General features: G+C 46.7%; 1 protein-coding gene across 4 annotated transcripts in view; it reads left to right on the top strand.

Annotated features, from left to right (window-relative positions):
• Positions 1 to 24,365, top strand: part of LOC100742170 (pumilio homolog 2) — a 68,121-nt gene that overhangs the window by 36,040 nt on the left and 7,716 nt on the right. For all 4 annotated transcript variants that reach the window (XM_012394525.3, XM_012394528.3, XM_012394529.3 and 1 more), the window contains one exon: positions 24,024 to 24,355. In XM_012394525.3, coding sequence (XP_012249948.1) covers positions 24,024 to 24,355 — 332 coding nt within the window. The remainder of the gene's footprint in view (positions 1 to 24,023; positions 24,356 to 24,365) is intronic.

Genomic DNA, 24,365 nt, shown 5'->3' with positions numbered 1-24,365 from the left:
CGTCTCGCGAAGCCCCGTCCGTTGGCTGAGCGGCAGAAGGATTAGGGGGAGAAAAAGAAGAGCGGAGGAGGAAATCTCAGCCCTGGGTCTGAAAATATGGTGGTTCTCGAGCTGGAGACCGTATATGCCCAGGCCGCCCCCCATACGAAATTGCTGAACAAGCGTTTCGTCGGGGCACACCATTGGCTGGGCCCTCTCAAGGAGGCCCTGGTCGCTCGTCTTGCGGCTGACAAGGTACGGACTTAATCCACTGCGCATTTACGCGCCATCTCCCCACGATATACGTATTCCACTCGATAGATCTGTCTCATCGGGGGTTGCCGCGCGATCACCTTGAACGATCATTCTCTCTTCGAACATAACTTGTGCGAGTTTACGATGACTTTTGGATACTCGGTTTCTGAACGTCGCCACGAACGATATTTATAAGCGTGTAGAATTCCTGCACGATGCACTCATCAGCTGGCATTAGACAAAACCGTTCATTGAAGATTTCGTCGGCGGGACTAATCCACGACGAGCCGTGCGAATGTTATTTATAATGCATCGGGACCGCGAAACGATTTCCTAATACTGTTGCACGAGCAAAAATCATCCGGGAGAAAGGTGGATTTTTGCCGGGAATGCGGCTAAATCGTTTTGCGCTCCCGTAGATCGAGAACCGTTTTTTCGCAGCGTTAGGGTTCTCTCTCATCGGCGCCGCGCGAGGTATGAAGCAACGCTTCGAGGCAGCCTTATATATCAGCGTTTTAATCAACACCACGATACACGGTTAATCTCGATCGATTTTTTTCCTCTCGCCGCGGGAGCTAATGAAACGAACGAGATCGGTTACGTCCAGTTTCCGAACGGTTTAACCGAACGAGCGGCCAGGCTATTGCTATCCGTTACACACGCTATTCTCGATGGAATATGCGCAATAAAAAAGTTACTCTATTAAATATTTAAAGTTTTGCCGTTAATGAGGCTGCATATGTGTATCAGCGTACGCTAACTGTATTAGGTCAGGAACGTGCATATGCGCATATCGAGCCCTCCTCTCGCCACCGATATATCCGAGCAGATATAATCGAGTAACCTGCTTTAACCTCGAATAACACGCGTCCTGATTTAAGAACTGCATCTCCGATAAACAGAGGGGAATATAATTTGTCCTGCGGTTATCGTTCCGATACAAATTCCTCGAGTTTCGCCGTGCATTGAACATACAATGTAAAAAAGTGTCAGGAAATGGTGATTTCGATTAACGAATTATCGTATTTCTCGCATTTTTTATCGTTTCGCCCGGAAGATAGATAGAAGCAGCGTAACAAAGGAGTATCGAAGTTGTAGACTTCGTCACGAATCAGAACCGATGTGCAGCGACACGTTTTGTAATTCTCGTTGGAAAATACTCTTCACGTTCCGATTACCGGTTACACAGCGCATCCGCGCTATTTTTCTCCCCTTGGGAGGAACTTTTTCCTAGGGAAAATTGGTTCTCGGATGTCGCCACGGTCGCGGTTCTTAATTTACCCTGGTGAAGGAAAGAGGAGAACCGACTGAAAGAAATGGAGGAGAGGAAAGGAAGAACGGCTCAAAGCGGAAGACCGTGAGACACTCGATAATTAAGAGAGAAAACGAATACAGGAGCTGTGTTTTATCTACGCGGAGTCACGACAAGTTCCAACGGAACTCTGCTCGTGGAAAACGAACGGTTGTTTCGCGTTTACGAGTTCCTTAATCCTCGTTGGCTCTGTACCGACTACAGGCTACGATGTTCGGCGAGTTTAAAAATTTGTTCGTCGATCACAGCGCGACTCGATCCACCTCTGTGGAATACTAATCGCGGATAGATCCGTCGCAAGGACTATGAGCCTCGTACAGAAGCACTTAGCGCACTCTTTTTTTCTTTTCCCTTTTTCTTTTTTTCTTTCCTTTTTTTCTTCGCGTTCCACCACCAGCAAAGACGTCGTTAAAAAGTCTTACGAAGCAGAAATCCGGTTACATATTGTTCGCCTGCGCGAAATTTAAGCGTGCAATTTTTTCGGATCATGTTTGAGCAACCGGCAGTCGGCTAGAGAAGCTCGTTGAGTTCCCGGGACATTAATTCGATTCACCGGCAAGCCACTATAAACGGTAATTAATAATACAAGCGTTACAAGGTTCTTAGGTTCGTTCGGTAGTTGTCTTAATTAACGACGATTAATTAAGACGAACGTGACTCGATTGCGCCTCGATTCGAAGCATCGTTGTGTAGGTAATCCGATCCGTTGCGTGTGCGATTTTCATTGCAAACTTGCAAATAATTTGATCTACGATGATCCTATTCTCTATAGGCAGCACAATTACGTATATATACGTATAGGATATTACGATGCGATTAATTTAACTTTCGAAATCCAATATGTAATAGTAAAGCCAATGTTTGTAATTGGAAAACATTGTGCAGCTATAATCGATTTACTCGATGAGCGCTTTATCTTCAGATTGTTTCATTTCTGCGTTGAAGATTAGATTAAGGATGCTCGAAAGTAATGCAACTGGTGATACTTAAGTAGTATATTATTGTCAAGTTTTCTAGGATTTGTACAGTTCACCAAAATTCGTACGATACGAGTCGGACAAAGTGTCGGAATTCTTGTGTTTGAGCAAAATATATTCCTAATAGGATAACTACGTTAGAGGCAATGTCGAATAGCTCGTCGTTTCTGCCAAGGGAATCTTATGAAATGGAAATACAGGGAGATCGATAATGTTCGGTGGTTGGTTAGACTCGTCTGGCTGTCGGCTGAATAGTAGCGTGTTTGTAACTCGAGAATTTTCGTATCGTTCTCGGTATATTAAATTTGATTATGCAATTTGCTGGCTAGTGTCGGATGAGCGTCTTCTTATCAGCGGGGGGCTTTTTGATTGGCATTTTGACAAATAGACTTGAACCCTGTTTGCTCTTATATGCACGTGTCGTGCCGTGGTATAAACCCAAAGTGTCTTTGATAACCTCGGTGAAAGCGCACGCGATATGCTAATGTCTTCGATACTTCCGACATGCGGGCATTCTCGAACGTGGCGCGGCGACGAAATACCACTTGAAACGAGCAGCGACTTCTCTCCTCCTTTGTCGGTACGCTTCGTCCTCAACTGTGACGTCACCTTGCAACCAAAACTGTCCTCGACTCTCTACGGTCACTCGTAACATCGCGTCGAACGTTCAACGAACCTTGAAAACGTCTGTGCGAAGGAACATTTCGTTTAAAATCTCTTTCGATCGTTCTCATTCGGTCTCTCTGTTCTATTATATTTTGCAGTGTTGCGTTTATCGCTGTCACATATAATATTCGGGCAATTTATTATCACGGTATGAGAAGCGTATTTTATTAACGTGTAAATGTTCAAAGCAACCCGAGCTAGCTTCAGCCACGATTTATCGAGATCTCTCGGTGTTCGCGTGCGGCACTGTGATGCTCCGCCATAACCACGTACGTTATACCTCTCCAATATATTTGTCTTATCTGTTAGTTCACGTCTTCCTGGCCGTTTTTCCGCCCCACTTTTGTGCAGCAACTCACGAAACCACGTTCTCCTCATCGACTCTCTCCCAGCGAGTCACAGAGAGGAAACGGCTATGTTGTAAGGTGTATTGTTCATCGTGTCGTATGTCTCGTCGATAGTATCGCGTAAACGATAACGACGTCAATTAGAATTTTCACGAAACTAGTTCGATAAAAATCGCAGGTTCACGCGAGATAATTAGAAATTTTTTACGGTATGTCCCCGTGAGCTTGACTTCGGACGTTCGGATATTCTGTTCGAGATAGAAGCAAATCCAGTGGACGCGGCAGAACGTGCGCAGCGTAGCGTGAGTTAATTCACAACGACGAAAGTCACGGGGGGAACATAGTTTACCATAATTCCACCTTTTACCCCCGGGTTCTTCTATCCGCCAACGGTTTTCCTCTCACTCCACCTTTTCATCCGTAGTCTTCGTCTATGGAAATTTAATTATCACGCCGGCTGGCTCTTTCTCTCTACGATGCACACGATAATGATTTTCCTCTATGCTCTCCATAATCATTCCGCTCCCGCCTCCGAAGGAAGGAAGAAAAAAGATCGCCGTTCGACTATCGCCATCATCGGTGAAGAACAGATTTGTACTTATTTTCCTGTATTCTTCCTCTCTTTCTCTCTCTCTCTGTTTTCTCGACAATGAGAGACTGGCGCTGCAACGCGAAGACGAAATACGAAACCTATTTCGTTCTTGGCTTCCTCCGTCCCTGAAAATCTAATTATTACCCCACCTTGAGCGGTGTACTGGCCGTACTCGCCAACACGCAAAGTAGTTCTCGATCCTAATCTGGACAAAAGAACTTCTATATAAGCAATGCCAATTCGTTCCGGCGCGAAGGTTCGCGCGCATTTGACCCGCTTCTCGGCTCGGACACGTCGATCTTTCGTGTTAGAGAATCGAATTTAAAGTTCCACCAGGATATCGAAGTTAGCGTATGCCGACCGGGGTGAAAACAAACGAACCTCGTAAAACGAAGTTAACGCCACGCCTGGTCTCGGTGTACCGCGCGCCACGCTCGATTTACCTTTACCTCCCATTGTGCGGAAAAGTTAAATTCTTCCTAATTGGTCCGCGAGTTGCGCCTACCGCCGCCGAGCCTTTCCGCCTCTTTTCACCTTTCCTCCACGCTGAAAATTTAATTATCGTGCGTCGACCGAGCACGACCCGTTTACGCATAACGTCGCCGTGGCTTGCCACGAAACGATTCGTTCCACCGGATTTTCCGTTGCTTCTCCTTCTTCTCCCTTTCTCACTAATCTCCGTCCTACGCTGTCCTTTAATAATACGATGTAAATTACGCACCGGTTTCGAGACGTTGAGACGGTAGTTGCGGAAATACGCGACGAACTTGAGAACGTTTCTTTATATATATACATTGTTTGTAGTATGTGACAAAGAAACGCGCGACTCTTGGAATCGCGTGCAAGATTTCCGCGATTATCCGTTTCACGAATGAAGACGTACTGCGGTTCACAAGCTTTGCTGTCAATTTCATCGGCGGTATCTCGCGGATGAACGCGCTAAATCGTTAGATAACGAGATCACGCACTGTCTGGTAGAAACGATCGATAGAAGAACGGCGGTCTCCGCGTTTAATGGCAATTGGATTTCAAGAATCCAGCGAAATCCACGACGCTTAATATCGCGTCAATGGCGCGTGCTGTGTATGCCCAAACGAATGGTTCGACGCTTCTTTCGTCCTCTTTCAAAACCCTTTTCTTCCAATGCTATACCATTTTGCTCGGTGGTTAGTCTAACCGCGAACCACGATGCTCGATGGAATGCTAAGAACACAGTGGAGGGCTTCTCGAGCCCCTTTCCACCTCCTTTCACCCCACCGTCCCTTCGCCTGTCTTCTTTCGATACCGTTGCATCGGCTATTGCATAAACCGCTTGCTTCTTGCCACAGAGACCCGGAACTCGAGTAGTTCTCAAGACGAGCCTTTCAATTCCCAACTATGCCAACAGAAAAAAAAATCCATTTCGATAAACCCCGTTGTAATCGGTCTGGGGTTATTAAACGTCTGGTGATGGAGCAGCCGCGATTTGAGGTAATAAGCCTCTCTCGTTTTCTCCGCTCCTCCCCCTTTTCTTCCTTCTGTTCCTTTTTCTTGAGCGAGGGGATTATTGTTCGTCCTGTTAACAGAATATCACGATGTAATCGTCGTTGTCGATTAAAATATTTTCGCGAGCCATTGGAATTCGACGCGACCCAATTTGCGGTAGCCAGTCGAGCGAAGTAAATTGCGTTTTCGCGTACTTTACCAGTTAAGTCATCGAGCCATCCACCTTTCAAGTCTTATCCATCAGACGTAGAGGTGTATTGTAACTTGTGGTGCAACTCGTGGTGCATTCGGTAACGACCTTTCGTTTGCGAACGAGAGGTCTATTTATACGCCTCGCAGGATTTATGCGGCGACTGCCAATGTCAACATGTTCGATTGTGCGCGGGAAACGAGCCACTTTCAACTCGCGAAAACGTGTATACCGCGTTATTTCATGCAGAGCGCTAAGTTTCCCATTTTAGAGTAGCTTAAGCACGTCGTCGTGATTCTAGAGCATTTATTATCACTCTGTACGATTTTTCAAACGATCACATTCTACGTAACTTTCTCAACTCTCAACTTTTCCAATATAAGAAGGAATATTCATCGAACTTCTTCGACAGGGAATATTAATTCGCGATCCGAGATGGAAAGTACGCTTTCGAAGTTTTGAAAAACAAAACGCGTTCAGCGATTAGATTGATCGTGAATGGCAAGGTGGCGTCTGATACGCGAACCACGTACGCAATTCCGGTGCCCGATAGGAACATCGTTCGATGCATTTCGATGTCATTGTCGCATTTTCCTCTGAAACGGTAGCACTTGTAGATGCATCTGGCGATTTCTATGGAGCATTGTCTGTGGCGCGCTGCATTGACTAGCCAGAAAAGCCACAGCTGTCGAGGTCCGTGAGCTGGTGACTCGGTTATTCGCGCCTTCCTTTTGACACGTTTCGTCCTTATCTACTTCCGCGTCCTTTTCGCCGTGAAAGTGTTTCGAGCGCGATCGATCGCGAGCGCTCGCCTTTCCACGTTTTCCTTTTCCTCGTCTGCCTCCTCCTCTTCCTCTTTTCCCTGGTAACTCGGTCGTCTTCACGATTCACGGTAGAAACATTTTAAACGTTCACAATGTGAACGACGATTCACAACAACCGCGCTAGGATTCCAAGTTTTTACGTAACCAATCGATGCATTCCTGTAAAAAGAAAAACGCTTTGAATAAGGATGATACTTGGTCGATAAGCTGAACGGAATCGAAATCGAGCTACGTATATGCTCGGTAATGTTCGCGATACTTCTCCCTGTCCGCGTGGACCGCTACGAGTTCCAGAAAAATATAAAGCGGAGAACGATGCTAGGCGATCGTTCTTTCGTTGAAACGCGCGGCGGGAAAGTGAAATAGCTAAGCAGGGATCGAGAAAGAGGAAGAAAAAAGAAGAGAGGAGAGAGGCAGAGGGAGATTTGCATGGAACGACGCTTTATTATGCATACGACAGATTTGCCGTGAATTCAAGGCTGCACTTTCAGTCGTCCTGCCATATCTCGCTTACGGAGCTATACACGGTATACCGGCACGTATACGACGTTCTCGTATCTACGATTCATCCTGCGGTGAAATCGGCGCGATTCGGTGATCCCTTTTCATAGCGATCTCGCGTTCGAAGTATGGACATATGGAAGGGAACGAGTTCCAGAGGATCCCATAGACGAGGAACGCACGTGAAGCGTCGTGCAAACAGCGTGAGCGCGCACCGAGGGGAAAAATGGGACTTTTATCCGAGAATTTTAAAGTGAAAACGCGACGATGAACTCCCGCCAAGTACCCGCCCCGCGCTAATTAACATTATTTCCTTTTCGTTGCGGCTTTCGCGGATCGAGGGAGTGCCGTCGTTGTTTTTATTGCGAGAAAAACGGATTAAAATGTGTAACATCTCTTTTGCGGATTGTTAAACTAACTTTTCGAAAAGAGCGAGCCATGTGCAGACCATAGCGATGCCAGTCTTTTATCCTCTCTCGTGTCTGGCATTCAGAATAAATCTAATCCTTTTCCCTTCTTCCTTCTTCGTTCGCTTCTTTTTTAAATAAATTGGAGGCGCAGAGTCTACGCGCAGATGCCAGGAATATTTCATTTGTGCGTCCCGTGCTCGTCCAAGTTCCGCCGGCTTTTATTCTCTCGGAGAAGCGCTCCGTCTTCGGTGTCGGTCGCGATAACAGCCGCTCGCTGTTCACTCTGGCCTGATTCTGGAATTCCTGTAGGATAGAAAACGGCTGCGATGCGTCTTCCTCATTCGGAGCGAGATATACACGAGTTTCCGTTCGCAGCCTCGGGCTTACGTCGCATTCCTCTCGATGATCGCCCTTCTTACGGTTCGATGCGCACCGATCACATATTTCACTCCGTTTCCGTCCGCGAAATTATAACACTACCATCGATCGTCCTTCGATATTCATCCAATAAACGACGCGCAAATTGTCGTCGACGATCTTACATCGCTACGTATATACATCATTTCAGGTCGCGTGTAAATAAATACCGGTTATCAAATAGATTGATATAAATAACGATTAATTAGACGATAAAGGTGGCAGTTTTCTGGTAGGATGTCGTTTAGGGACGCGATAATTCACGTTCCGGTTGAACCGCGTCACTTCCTCCCATCTCACGGCGAATCTACCTTACGTATATACGTCTCACACGAAGGGAATGTAATAATTACCAGGGCAGGTCTTATTACCACGGAGGTCTCGCGTTACCGCTGAGCAAGCGGCCACGATGAGATAGCGCTCCTCTGCCTTCGTGCTCTCACGTTGGCTGACTTCTTGTTGGTCGAACCAACCAGAGAGATATGTATACCGTGTTACCACGGTGGCTAGTTAGTCACTTAGCGGATAGTTCCCTGTGGGATCAGCCTTATCCTCGAGATTGTTGTAGCTTTCAACGATATCAACCGTCTTATCATACGTACAGAATATTATTGGATAAATCATGGAGAGGTGTAACCTGGAGATCGGAAGGCTGATCTTTCATGCGGTTTTTCCTTGTCGATCGATTTTTATTGATTTTCGTTCGAATTTTTCAGCGGAGTTCATCTCTGCACGCGCGTAAAGATAGAAACGAGAATACGACGTATAGTAGGTTTAGTATCGTCGACGTCGACACCGGCGTCGTGTAATCGAATATCGTAGCTCGGACAATTTTTAGCAAACGACTGCGGTTGAAATTTAATTCGAGATTACGCGGAATCGCGAGTCTCGAAACGTGAACGACGTTCTCGACGCGGGAAACGGATGAAATAATAGGATTCTTGTTGAATCGCATGTCGTTTGACGTAATCAGAGTATCGCGCTTTAAGCTTAATGTCTTTATCGTCCATATAATGGACGAACGTTTCTACTATTATCAGGTTTTTCAAGCGCTGACTATCTCGGGTATTATCTTACTGAATTTTTCTAATTAGTTCAAGCAGTCCGGCAAATGTAACCCGCGTGCGAGCGTGTACGAACGGAGGAACGATCTGCTGGCAAATACGCGAACGTTTGATTAATAACAGCCGCGTTTAGTTTCCTAACGAGCTCCTTCGACCCCGAGGAACGGACTTCAGGCTGATGGTTCGCGGGACTCGATTATTCTTATCGCGACGAATTTCCGCTGCTAGCTTTTTTATTCCGGAAACTGCCACTTCCGCTCCCTCGACTCTGTTTTGCTTTCCCTTCTTTTTCTCTCGCGCGCTACGTTCAGAAGAAAACGATGCATAGACGTGTTGTGGTTAATATGTTTTACGGTGGCACGATTAATAATCGTTGCAGGTCGCGCAAGAGCTGCCGTTCCCCCTCAACGCCTGAATACAAAACGGTGTCTCATCCTCTTTCCTTCTGTTCTATGGCAAAGCATTCGATACAATAATTCTGCGAAGACTGGTGAGAATGACGTTGATCGCGATATAGAAAAGTTATCGATTCGTGCGATTCGTAGGCGTTTAGTAAAGACTATCGTCGAAGGAATCGATGACGTTGGCAATTACCATCAAGGTTCTGCTCGTCCGCACGATGCAGCGCGACAGTCGCCAGTGATTTCGATGCGACGCGAATTGCTGGCTGCACGTGAAATTCGATCGTTTTTTCTCCTGATCTGGCAGCGTGACACAACGCCACGCGTTGTTGAGCGAGCTCGTCTCTTCTTCGACGAGTTCACACGATGATAGGTATTACGATAATGCCGATGAAGCCGGTTTCGTTTATTATAGCAGGCTACAACGAGGAATTTATTATTCGCGATTGTACGAGCTCGCGTCCCACCCGCCGTCCTCCTTTCTGTTTCGTTCACGGATCACGTATTTTCACGTGTTTTATTTAGTTCGCCATTGTTACGGGCACGCGCGCGCGACGCTTTTCACAGTCCATCATCAACCGCCATCACAGTCAGCGGCGACTTCGATCTTTTATTCTGCTTCGTTTTCAAACCACCGCAGATTTCTTTCCTACCGAGCTATTAACGGCCGACAGAAGAATTCCATTTGAAACTTGTTCGATGGAAGTTTAACCGAGGTGTCCGAAAGCAGTAGCGAGGGAAGAAAAGGGAAGAGGAGAAAGCCAATCGGAGAAAGGGAGATAGAGAGACACGGTTTGCCTTGAGAGCGAGGTAATAAGCCGGAAGGTTCTTTCGTAAAAGGAAACAAAATTAAATTCTATCTTGTGGATGGTATATTGACTCGAACACGCTAGGAATATTGATGAGATTTTTAGGAGAACCACCTCGCCTTCAATTACGTAATCTGTCGAGTACCGGATTGGTAAATAAACCGACGAATTGCAGCCTACGTGCTTTCACGAGAGCTACGATCGCCGGTTGGTCGACCGATTAAGTTTCGCCGTTTATTTTTATTTCTACGATCCCCCACCGTTATGAAAATAATTTTCGCGGCTTTGGTCGCGTAGATACGACCAAGACGAGGAGAACAAGATCCGTCGAAGGAGGCGAAAAGAGTCAACTTAACGGTCAAGCAACGTTTACGACCGCGGAAGTACCGTTGTTTCGCAGCGGAGCTATTCGTTGGAACGATATCCCTGCAATTTTCTTGCCGCTTCCTTTGCTCCTTCGTTTCTATTTACACTGATTACAGCCTCTTTTCCACGAACCACGTTATCAGCCCCGATTTTTTATACTTTGTGCCTACCTATACTCGAATTATCAGCGTCTACCTACGACTTTAACGCTACAAGAGCAAAATGAACGAAAAGAACTCGTCGAAAATGTATCACAGAAGTAGATGTGACTCTCTCCTCTTGGTCGGTCTTGTCCTCGAAAACGGTTCGGATACTACGTAGCGACATAGAACACGAAAGAATGGCTTTGACCTCGATGGTGCGCGCGGGGCGTAATGAAATCTAACAGCCTCTCTTCAAGCAAAGTTCGTCACGACTCTCAAAGGAAGTTGCAAACTAGCGGCAATTCCCAGTGAGATGACAGATACGAGCTTCTCTCGCATCGGCGACAGGTCTAAGGCGAACGCGTAAACTCGTCTAAACGTATGTAAACGTCACGTAAAGCCATGTTTCCATCGATCGATGGACCTTTCCTTGTCTGGCAACGCGATACACACACGAGTCGCGTCAGCCTTTGGAAATACGTCGGAGGATGGTGTACCGAGCAGTTCGCCTCTTCGATACGGATACCACCAGCCGTTTATCTTTCTTTCTCTCGCAGAATGCGATACTGCCGGGCAAACCTAAGGCACATAGTTGGAAGAGACGTGTATGTTTGAAAAACAATGGTTCGTGTACAGCCAGACGATCCTAAGACACTGTGTTAGGCCCGCTTTCTACATGTACACGCGATGCACATCGCGCTCGCGCTTTCATACCGCTTTGGTATACGTGTACATCTTTGTGTAGGCGCTCGAGTCTGTGTACGCCTCTCTGTATATACGAAGAAGTGCAATCAGGGCTTACAAAGGTTGTAGCATTTCATAAAGGTCACATCTACAACCCCTCTCTCCCTGGGGGGTATTAAAATCAACCCCATGCTTGCAGCATACGCCTCGACGAGGACCCGTTTCTCTTCCTCTATCTTTCTTCCTCTCATCCTCTTGATATTCGCGCCGATATCTTTGCGTATTAACGGTTCTTCCGTGTATTTATCGTCGTTTATTTATTTTTTCCTCGACAGTGCGAGCTCTCGACAGTTTCCCGTACGCCTACTCTCGTTCCCTCCACTTCTCTTCCTCGTTCCCTCTTTTTCTATGTCCTCGATGTACTCTTACGATTACAAATTCATCGATTCCCGTTCAGCCGTGTTAACGAGCACCCCCTGGTTTGTCGTGTTCGATTGATGTCTCCCAACTGCAGTCTCGTCGATGAGATCGCGAGATCCCATCGATGACAAATGCTGGGAACATAACAGCAGGAAAAATCGAACACAGTCGGAAAAAAACACGACGATTAGAAGATTCATAGATAGAACTGTACACGCGTTGATAACATTTCCGATGCGTTGACTACGTAAGAAAATTCATCGCTCCTCGAAATCGAGCATCGACAAATATTGATACATCGATGTTGCGTATCGGTTTCTATTTGAATTCTTCGAAGCAAAACGCATATCGTCTGTAGGCTTTTTCAATCCATTCACCGTTCGTTCGCCGTTCACATATTTGCTTCGTTTATCCGATCATCGATGGCCATTATTTGATAAATCCGATATCGCGAAGCGTGAACCGACTTTGTGACCTTCCCTGCTGGAAAAGTCGAGCAACGTAAGTTGCGTGTATATGTACACGTGGGCGTGAGTGAGGCTCTTATACACGTGCAATCGTATACACACGACAATGTGTTCACCGTGCAACACGCGCGTGAGCAAAGCAGAAGGTCGAACAAAAGTGGACGGGCGCAATTGCGGCACGACAAAGAGGCGAAGCGAAGACAAATATTCTGTCTGGTGCACGATAACGGTCTAATAAAATCGGCGGCGCCACTGAGAGAAGACCTTCCTCTCTCGTCTTACGTTGCTGCACGACGCCTACGCCGATTTCTCTCCCCTTAATAAAACTAATTGGCTCACCTCGCTCTTTTCTCCGCCCAGTTTCCTCCGCCAAACGTCTCAATGAACTGAAACGTCCCGCAGTCCACGGAACAAATTTGCCTCAAAACGAATTTGCGGAGGAAATCGTCGAGAGGAGCGGCGGATAAGTTCTTCGCTAATCAGCCGAATTGGCCGATGAACGAAGACGCGTTGGACGATCGACTTAGCCGAGACGCTAGGAAGGTTTAGCTAACTAACCGTGAAATATTTTCGACACTTGTACGTTTTCGATGGCGCGTCGATACTTCAATCCGTTTCGATTTTCTAAATCCACTTTCCGCCTCTAACCAGTGCTCGCTTCGCGTCAGAGGGCACTCCAGCTGGTGAAGTGGACGATCGGGATCAGAAATCCTAAACCACTGGTGACAATGGCTTTTGTACCAATAGCATCGAGTGTACTCCAACTCTTTTTTTACATTTCCAAAGTTTCAACATCGGAGAAAACTTTACGGGTTCTACCAGCTTGATTAAAGTAGATGCTGCATCGACGGCATTACCAGGAAGTTATATTAGATATTTTCGTTTTAGATTTGCCGTGTATTTACATTTAAAGTTTTACTCTGTTATTTATTCAAATGAGTAAGAAATATTTAGAAGTAGTACAGCGCGTGTTCATGTAACGGTGTTCAAATTGCACAGCAAATAATTCGGGATATCACGTAGTAGAAATTAGTCTCGTCTTGATGACCAGGTATTCGGCACGGTTTCCATCAACGACACGCTTTCTTGTACGCTTCCACGGTGGACTTCCTTTAATTCCTCCCAGAGTTTCCTATTCTTCGTTCTAGCGACAAAATCCAACTCGGTCTCGGACTTTCGAATTTCTTCGCCGATCGATTTTTCTCTTCGAGAACAATTACACGGCATCGGTTTCGCCGGATACTTCCCGCCGACACGCTTTCACGAGCGATCTTTCATGGATGCGGTTTTGTCAAAACGCAGATCCAACGAAATTCTAAGTTTCAATGACACTTAGACGAAATTCGTGCGATGTCTTCGAAACACGCTTTCGATTTCCTTCTTCGTCGTCGTGATTTTACTTTCGTGGAAAAACGTAGAGGAAAGTCAAGCCACGCTTTCGCGAGTATTATATTATGATACCACGTATATAAAGATTCAGTCCATTTCGAAGAAGTATTATCAGGCACGAACCAATTTGTCATCCTTAATTTCGGCTACTATTCTTCTCGTGACACGTGAATCTCAGGCTCGTACGGTGGAAGACGAAGGACGAAGGGTTCGTTCGTGATAGGGAGAAAAAAATGATGTTTCTTGTAGGCCTCTTTTTACGTATACGATAGAGTCGCGTGTCGGAGGTCGATCCAGGTCTCCACGTGACGCATAACGGGTGTCGCGTGAAAAAAAAAATGCCAAGAGGAAGGTGGGGCTGGTTAACGGCCCATTAGACTGCGGCAGGATAACCGGGCCGCACCCTTAAAGGCCATCCAATAATAAAATCCGCGTCATTTGGCTAAAAGCTACCGCGAAGGGGTATCTGGTATCAAGGTGTGGTTCCAACCCTTATCACGCGAGTTCTCCTCCATCGAGTTTACCTTTGTGTCTTCTCTTTCTCTCTCTCTCTCTCTCTCTCTTTCTCTCTCTATCTGTCTATCTATTTCTCCCTCGTTTCCTTCCTGTATCCGCCTCCGCTCAGTGTCTTTTTTCCTTGTTTTTAACTTTTTCACTCCTCTCCCTATGGGATCGGCCGTCACCGAGAACAGGACGCGTGTCCCAACGAGAGAGTTTATTTTAATTGAATTTTGCAACTAGGCTAGCGCCTATAACGGGAAACGCGCTGCGTGCGAGACCAGACCACGAATAGACGCTCACAATAGGCATTGTCTTCAAGTCCCGATGTGGATGTCTACGGACTACCTCGATAATTGTGAATCCGTTCCACATTCATTTTTCGAATAGTGGATAGTCCCACGAAACCACGGGACTGATGTATGTTTCATGAATGAACCGCCTTAAACCGAGACTCGCCACCAGTTCCAGCTAACGGTATAACAGAGATTGTCCGCGACGCGTCTGCTTGAAAAGCTAAGTTTGTTTGTCTCATCCTGACTACAGGTTTCGTCACCGGCGTCGTTCAACCTGTTCGACATCGCATATTTTCTATGTGTCTGTACGTCGAGACGAGCGACGCGATACCGGACGAATTTACAGGTGGCATCCGCGAAATTCTTTTTCTTCCCGTTTTCCTCGTGACACAAAGACATGTGTCGTGACAGGAGCAGAGAGGCTCTCCCTGGATGACGTTGACGAGATACGCGACGCGAAAACAACGAATCATTCGGTGGCTGGTTGGAGAACGGTACAAAGTCAGGAGGGTATCGTGCGTTGAGCAAGCTTGGGTCAATTCGATCGATTCCCGGTGTCTGGGGAACCGGTTTCTGCCGATGGAACATTAACACCAGCGGTTCTCCGCAACCGGCACACACACACATACACACACATACACGTGTATACATATACGCAGAGAGCGTTGCCGGCCCGATCGCGTGATTTATACCGGGAACTGCGGAAAGAACGGACCCTGCACACGCTTAGAAAGTTGGCATCGCTCTGAGCGACGCGTTATCTGGAGCGAGCGGTAGCCATCGTGAAACAACGTTTTACACTGTGCTTTTCTTTCGCGTTTTCCTAACACTGGTTGAACAAGCTCAACGATAGATAAGGGTATTTAAAACTTTCCCCATATCCTGTCTGGCCTACTTAAACCTGCAAAACGATTCTTCTACGCGTTATCAACGAAATTTGTCGTTTCAGGCGTTTCTAGAATGCTCCTCGATCGCACTTCCTTTGATTCGAGCTGTATCGCAGCCGAACACGCGAACGTTTCTACCCGATTAATTAGTCATTCCACTGCTTTAATCGTAACACGTCTGCACGCGATTTCACGTCGCGGAACGAACGCAGCCGCGTTACGGTCAATGGAAACCGGACTGGAATACTGGCCAAGTTCATGACTCGGTCAAATCTGCCTGCGAAATACCAGCTTCACCAAACTATGCTGCGCAATTTCGGCCTTGTACACATCGAAATACCGTACCGCTGAACGCAGCGGTAATTTCATGAAACGATCGACGTCTCTGGAAATTGTCGTTGCAATCGGACACTTCGACCCTTGACCTCTTTTCGTTGAAATGAATCCATCGGGGATTGCGATCTTCGCCATCGTCGACGTCGCCGTTATCGTCGTCGTCGTCGTCGTTGTCGATCTCGTCGTCGTTCTCGTCGTCGTCATTAGACTGCGGCAGGATAACCGGGCCGCACCCTTAAAGGCCATCCAATAATAAAATCCGCGTCATTTGGCTAAAAGCTACCGCGAAGGGGTATCTGGTATCAAGGTGTGGTTCCAACCCTTATCACGCGAGTTCTCCTCCATCGAGTTTACCTTTGTGTCTTCTCTTTCTCTCTCTCTCTCTCTCTCTCTTTCTCTCTCTATCTGTCTATCTATTTCTCCCTCGTTTCCTTCCTGTATCCGCCTCCGCTCAGTGTCTTTTTTCCTTGTTTTTAACTTTTTCACTCCTCTCCCTATGGGATCGGCCGTCACCGAGAACAGGACGCGTGTCCCAACGAGAGAGTTTATTTTAATTGAATTTTGCAACTAGGCTAGCGCCTATAACGGGAAACGCGCTGCGTGCGAGACCAGACCACGAATAGACGCTCACAATAGGCATTGTCTTCAAGTCCCGATGTGGATGTCTACGGACTACCTCGATAATTGTGAATCCGTTCCACATTCATTTTTCGAATAGTGGATAGTCCCACGAAACCACGGGACTGATGTATGTTTCATGAATGAACCGCCTTAAACCGAGACTCGCCACCAGTTCCAGCTAACGGTATAACAGAGATTGTCCGCGACGCGTCTGCTTGAAAAGCTAAGTTTGTTTGTCTCATCCTGACTACAGGTTTCGTCACCGGCGTCGTTCAACCTGTTCGACATCGCATATTTTCTATGTGTCTGTACGTCGAGACGAGCGACGCGATACCGGACGAATTTACAGGTGGCATCCGCGAAATTCTTTTTCTTCCCGTTTTCCTCGTGACACAAAGACATGTGTCGTGACAGGAGCAGAGAGGCTCTCCCTGGATGACGTTGACGAGATACGCGACGCGAAAACAACGAATCATTCGGTGGCTGGTTGGAGAACGGTACAAAGTCAGGAGGGTATCGTGCGTTGAGCAAGCTTGGGTCAATTCGATCGATTCCCGGTGTCTGGGGAACCGGTTTCTGCCGATGGAACATTAACACCAGCGGTTCTCCGCAACCGGCACACACACACATACACACACATACACGTGTATACATATACGCAGAGAGCGTTGCCGGCCCGATCGCGTGATTTATACCGGGAACTGCGGAAAGAACGGACCCTGCACACGCTTAGAAAGTTGGCATCGCTCTGAGCGACGCGTTATCTGGAGCGAGCGGTAGCCATCGTGAAACAACGTTTTACACTGTGCTTTTCTTTCGCGTTTTCCTAACACTGGTTGAACAAGCTCAACGATAGATAAGGGTATTTAAAACTTTCCCCATATCCTGTCTGGCCTACTTAAACCTGCAAAACGATTCTTCTACGCGTTATCAACGAAATTTGTCGTTTCAGGCGTTTCTAGAATGCTCCTCGATCGCACTTCCTTTGATTCGAGCTGTATCGCAGCCGAACACGCGAACGTTTCTACCCGATTAATTAGTCATTCCACTGCTTTAATCGTAACACGTCTGCACGCGATTTCACGTCGCGGAACGAACGCAGCCGCGTTACGGTCAATGGAAACCGGACTGGAATACTGGCCAAGTTCATGACTCGGTCAAATCTGCCTGCGAAATACCAGCTTCACCAAACTATGCTGCGCAATTTCGGCCTTGTACACATCGAAATACCGTACCGCTGAACGCAGCGGTAATTTCATGAAACGATCGACGTCTCTGGAAATTGTCGTTGCAATCGGACACTTCGACCCTTGACCTCTTTTCGTTGAAATGAATCCATCGGGGATTGCGATCTTCGCCATCGTCGACGTCGCCGTTATCGTCGTCGTCGTCGTCGTTGTCGATCTCGTCGTCGTTCTCGTCGTCGTTGTCACGAATCCTGCTCGTCTCTACCGGCTGGCGTATAGGCGGGGTCCGAGACGGTCGCCTCCGGGAACGAATAATTTCTTCGGCTCTCTGCATTCACAGGGTCCTCGTTGTTTTTGTATCGTCTTAATTGTTGCGTCCCCGATTGTTCCTGATGGCTATCGAACCAGTTCTTGAATCGCGTCCATGTAGAAGTAGACCGGAATTCTGTTGTTCGAACGCCGGAATATTTTTCTGTTTAAAAGAATTATCATTATCTATCTAACCGTGATCGTAACTCGTGCTTGGCAGGAACGATCGATCCGAGAGGAAATTCGTGATAAAAGTACGTTCGGTTTAATTAACATCGATGTCGGGGAATGAGCGGAGAAACACGAGATTTGCCAGGCTTTTTGGTAATTAATAGCACGTGATACAATTGTAACGATAATCGGAGAACGGGTTACGACGTCGATGGGGGATTTAGATTGGAAAATTACCTACGCGAACGTTTTCGATATAGAGCCAAGTGGGAATATGTCGTTGTGCAGCCACGTCGAAGACACCCTGTATATTCCGTACACGCAGTCAGGTGAGTTAACGGTGCTCCGAAGCGGTTAAGTAACGGGCTTCTCCGCTATTTGTCGTTGTACTTTTATTTCACGCAAACAGCCCGTGTTTCACAAATATCCTGCTTCTGCTCTGCCCCGCCAGTTTTCGATTCATCGATACGCGTCCTGCTTTTCATGCCACATTTCCCATCTGTCGTTCTGCCAATCCGAACGACTCTTTTATCGCCGGAGAAATGAATCGTCGATTCGCGATCATCAATCCACGATCATCGAGATCATTCCCTTGGCCAAAAGTTCTAATTTTAAAAGTCAAGTTTCCCTCGTTGCGCATCGCTATTGTTCCCCGCGGAAAGCGAATGCGCACACTCTGGTTGCTTATATCGTAGATAGTTTTCGCGGGGCTCGTAAAACGCTCGTTCAAGGTTGATATTCAGATTGGCGGCAATCAAAGCGAGCTAATGGCGTTGCCTCGGCCGCGAAATGTTAATAAATTTCCCTGGCGAAATTCGTCTTTGCCAAAGCGGTTTACGTGCACGCGGCACGCCGCGCTGCTATCCAAGCGGAATAGCGACTTTGCTCGGTTAGAATCAATAATACGCGCTCGCCTAGGAGATATGGTAATGTGCAGGCCGAAATCTAGATTCAGTTCAATTCAACCTGGTGGAAAGTTTTACCGGCTAGTTCCATCGTTCATTACCACTCGCAGATGCACGAACATTACGGTCTCTGACGTTCGCGCGCGCTTGTAATCGAAAAGTTTCAATAGCTGCGCCATCCTCTTCGGTGGTCTGTCTTACACAGGTGAAAGATTAGTTAAGGAATTAAAGAAACACGAAACTTTCTATTTTTTGTCGCCGGAGACGTCGGTAGTACGAAGTTGAGAGAAGAGAATGGAACGCGTGATACAACATCGACGATCAGGCATCAGAATACGTAATTATCGAGGTACGCGTGACATTACAAGGCCAATGGAGCATACCTTGTCTACCAATACTTACTTGCAACCCATTTTCGAGTTAGCTGCCTGACGTCAACATCGATCGTGCACTGAAAAGCACATTTCGGCCAAACAGATGCGGTCTTTCAAGATTTGGGTCTCGATTGTGCAAACCTTTCCCGATGAAATTTATAAATTTAGATAATATTTTTCCTACTCCTCCGCGGTATTTTTTCAAGATAACGAGTAATCGCTATTCCGATTGTAATAAAAATCATCTTTAAATCAACGTATACGCCGTATCAAGTAATTGATTGCTATGTATATTGAACTTTTGATAAAGATAAGAATCTATCGACACGTTTGGAGGGACCGATCGACTTGATCGTGGTGGTGTGTTCTCGAATCGCGCACATCAGGTTAGGAATAATCGTATCAAAACGCGTTGCGGTCGATCGGCAAACCGTAACGCGTTGAGAATTGAATGTTTGTAACGTTAGTGTCAGCGAAACTAAAATGCGTTATCGAAACACCACCGGTACGATATCCACGCCGTTATCAAAGTTTCTCGCGATTGTCACAATGCATGAACGATAAAACGCTGCTGGCGGATGCATGCTCCGATTCGAGACCTTTTCATGCCCGTATTACATCGATCTTTCTCCAACAGAGTTTACGCGCGTAACACACGAAGGGAACACAACACGCTACGTATTAACGACAAAAGTTATCGGCGTTGCGCGTCCAAACGATTTCTCTTCCTCTCTTCGAGAGTGTCGTTGCTGGCACGTCCTGCCACGTCGAAAGTGCGATGTCGCTGATTGTTGGACTATGAAAGCGACAGAGACGGATAAAAAGAAAGACGATGAGAAACATCGTCTCCTCCCTTCTACTTTATCCGCAACGACGTCGCAACACCATTGGGCCATCGGCTGCCGTAAACTTGGTGCTAGTTTTGCTTGGCTGATTTTCTGCGTTCGGCGTTCGGCCGAGCGAAAATCGTCGAGTTGAAAATTTCGACAGCGCGGCATGACGGTCAAAACGATCGATCGTTTCGAACGTGGTTCACTCGCGCCGCAAGAAAGGCAGTTCGTGTGGTAAATGTTAAAGTTACCATTCGAAGCACGCCGTTTTGAAAGTCAAACGAGCACGCTCGAAAGTTCGTTGAACTCCGTTCGTTGAAACCCGTTTTCACGACCGCGTTGCGAGGGATTTAGTAACGAATATCTCTCGCTTAATGCTTCTTATATCACTGATTACGCCGGCTGTGGACCGCTTCTACCGTTGGTAATCGAAGTTCGGGCTTTTCGCCAATTCTGCCGTTCCTCGCTGGACGTGTAATTCTCTGGCACTGGAGACCGAGCTCCTCTTGTCAAAGCTCGTCTTTTTAACGCTTACCGATCCAATGAAATTTAATAAGAAACGAATCGTCTCGTTTGGAAGGCGATCGAGCTCTATGAAGGCGTGTTAAAATACCTGTTCCACAAAGAGAATTGATCGCATTCTCGCGAACCTCACCAGGCTTAATTTATGCCATTTAACTTCCTCAATCGAATAGTAGTACGAGCTCGAACGAGCGTGCGCCAGCTATATTCGATTAGCAAGCACGAGTAGAATGATCGTTGCGCACAAACTGTGCGGTCGTGTACGCATCGTGATCGCGGTCGTATAAGCGGAAAACTCGAATGCCACCAACCATTAAGGACGGATAATGCCCGAAGGGTTTTCGAAAAATCTGGCAACGATTGTCATGGTCGACTCGTGCCAGATATTCTCTCTTCAACGTGTGGATACTCGAGCGTGTAGAGAGCAGGAATCAATAGGCCTGGTATTGTAGCGCGGATTTGTAAGCCGCCGGCGGAAACCTTACGTATTCAACAGTGAGTCACACTTCCAGGAACGTATAGCAGCCCTCTTCTCTCACCTACGACAATGTTCTCGGGCATTGTTTTCCACCCTTGCCAAAATCAAACGGTTCCCCCGGTTCTGTGTCGAGCTTCAACCCCATTTTTTTTTCACCCCTTTTCAAACGCAATCACCGTGATTTCCATTTAGGCGTTCGTTTTCACCTCATCCCGTTCGAGGGCACTAATGACTTCTGCGGTAATGGCTCCTGCTGCAACTTCCATTGAAAACTGTGCCGTGAATTGAGTAGCCCCTCGACCGTTCTTTTCTACGCTTTCCTATGGTAAGCCATCGACGTGTCAACCGTCAGCTGGTGACACCACAACTCGAATCCTGTCCGCTTCCTCTTCGTATCTGCTTTGTCAGTATCGGTATAAGATATTGCAATCTTTCTTTCACATGCCTGCTGGAAGATTGAAAATTACAGCGTGTTAAGTAATTGAAACTTAATCGCTGAATGAGATTGAAAGATAGAGCAGGATAGTAGGGTGTGGATTGCCGTTGTATATCGTTGGTGCCACACGGGTCAGGCCAGCGATAAGATAGTATACAGCGTTATTAAACATTTCGTAGACGCAATAAGTATTAAGAGCCTGATCTGGCGCCTATCGTTTAGGCGGTTTAGCGAATTACACTGTGCTGCTCTTCCTCGAATAGATTCGTAGCAAGAGATGTATCTGGAGATAAAATAAACAAGTCAGTCAGTTTTATGGCCCTTAGTTACTTCGAATGGCTACACTGTACCATATCGAGAAGTGGGTTAACGTTGATTGCAACTAGGCCCTGCAAATTTTCAAATCCTGCATATCAAAAAGATTGTCTGCATTGCGTATCATCGATGTAAGCGAAACCCCTTCTAGCCTCATAGATTTGCGAAAAGACGTTACGTTAGAACGATCTGTAGCGGCACATGAACGTAGAAAAGTCAACGGAAAATTCGAATCTGGAGACTCATATTATTGTGCCAATGTTGTTTTGGTTTACAAGGGCAGAGCAAACGAACTTGGGACAGATTGTTATAGCCGTTATTTGTAACCTTCAACCGAAGTTACATAAGAACTGTAACTTTGAACTTTTTGTAATAAGTCTGTCGATATAAATGTGTTTATTAGCAGGTTGCCTAGGACAGTCGAATTTTTATCCTTTGTGCGATCAGTGTAATAGTATCGGGCGCGAGCGACGATTACGACCGGTATACATTATTTTTGTACGTGTGCTTACACTAAATTTTAGTATAACATTATTAAATATACCTCATATCCTAATAATAGCACCTCGGATCTTTAAAATCGCTTTACTTAGATAAATTTGCCTCGATATCTCGAGCTTCGTTGGGTCGTTGTATAAGCAGACTTTCCGAATTTGTTAAACCTTGAGCGACAAGAAAAGCAACCTGTACACCAGATTGGGAAAGAAGAGGGGTCCGCAAGGTTCGCGCATGGAACAATCACCGAACGTAACCGTGGCCTTGGTTGAAGCTCGAGCCGCTTCCGGAAGAGGTTAATACCCGAAACGCATCGCTGACTCGGAGGGCTAGAGCGTGTCGTGAATGGTTCAAGTTTCTACGCTCTCGCGGAGCAACAACCTACTCGGAACAATGCCTATTTATTTAGACACAGATCGTTGTGTTCGTTAAGGGACCTAGAGGGATTATTTTTATGGTCAAAGTTAATGACGGCACAGGAAAAATGTCGTAGGTGGTCCTCTTCCATAACGAGTAAAGCGTAATTGCTGGGGAAGAAGCCAATGCATTCTTCCCGGCTAAATGAAACGTTGACGCCAAAGACTATTCGTTCGTAATAGCGCCTGTAATTTGTATTGCAATCCTAGCAATTAACGTTGACGTAACGGCCGACGCTATTCGATCGAACCTCGCGTCACTGTTTCGTTCTTAGTCTATTTAGAATCAATATATTGGAACTTTTCTACGTGAAATTGGTTTACCAAAATTAACCAATTCTAGTCTCTAGTCGCCGAGGCAACGTGATACGAAGATTCGAGATATCGATAGAAAGATATGGATTGAATCAAACGCGATTCTTTGGTACGAGCGTTCCGTCCACGGTCAAACTGTACCGCGTTTGTCGGTCAATTAGAGAGTCCAGAACGAGTACCGGTAACATAGAGGCGAGCGCTTGTCGGTGAACGTCCGCAGGGGGTCGTCGACCCAAGCCAACCAGGCCTTAGCTGTCTACAACTTTAACGTTGCTTTTACACCGATATCTGTGAACGTGGACAATCCCTGGCTTCTCCTCTCTCATGTTTCGACCTTGGTCCGAAACTTTAAACCTGGCCCGGCTCGATTCTCACCCGGTAACAGAGTGTCGCCATCGAGCCTCGAAGCACCGATTACGTTACCACCGTGGAGATTTACACGACTAACAATTCAATCGGCCGCTTCTCCGACTCTTGAACGCTTTAATCTCTGTCCAACGCGATTGGAGTTTTGCCCAGAGTTCCTCGGTAAACGCTCGCTACGTATTGTCGAATAAATTAAGACGGTGAGGAGAAGCTGACGTCATTTGTAATGCTTCGTGGACCTGCCACGTATTACCGAAAATTCGCAATCGCCTGTCGCTACCGACTGCTCCTGCTATTTGACGTTTTTGCGACTAAATTCCTGTACATGATGGTAGCTGGCTGTTTTCCCATTTCATTAATAATTGAGCATATTAAGTTGTACGGTATCTCGTAAAAGGTAATAATACGAAGGGACGTGAAATTACAGAGGATTACAACGAGTATCTCGCGCCGTGAACCTACGTGTATCTTTAACAGAGTCCGGTAGAGTTATTACCGACGACCACACGTAACCGCGGAAGAAACGAGTAAAATTGTGCTTAACGAATACGATTTCCTTCTGTTGCAGCAACTATTCCGAAGTCAGCCGCAAGGAGCCACGCCACAACAGTTGCAGCTCCTGCAGCAACAACAACAGCAGCAGCAGCAGCAGTACCTAGCCGCCTCGCAAGCTCAACAACAACAACAGCAACAACAACAGCAGAACTTTCCCACGGCACCGTATACCGTAATCAGCGGTCAAGAACCATATGTCGGAGCATTGATAGCCGGTGCACCACCTCCAGTGGTGCCGCAGTATTATGGAGTAGCGCCGTGGGTTTATCCAGCCGGATTGCTACCGCAGGCACCTCCTCAAGCAGCCGCTCCGCCGCCTCCTAGGAGACCATTGACACCATCCTCGGCTGCGGCG

This window comes from Bombus impatiens, unplaced genomic scaffold (assembly GCF_000188095.3).
Source record: "Bombus impatiens unplaced genomic scaffold, BIMP_2.2 scf_0091, whole genome shotgun sequence".
Classification (NCBI taxonomy): domain Eukaryota; kingdom Metazoa; phylum Arthropoda; class Insecta; order Hymenoptera; family Apidae; genus Bombus; species Bombus impatiens.
Note: the sequence above shows the minus strand (reverse complement) of the source record. Positions and strands in the feature narration are given on the sequence as shown.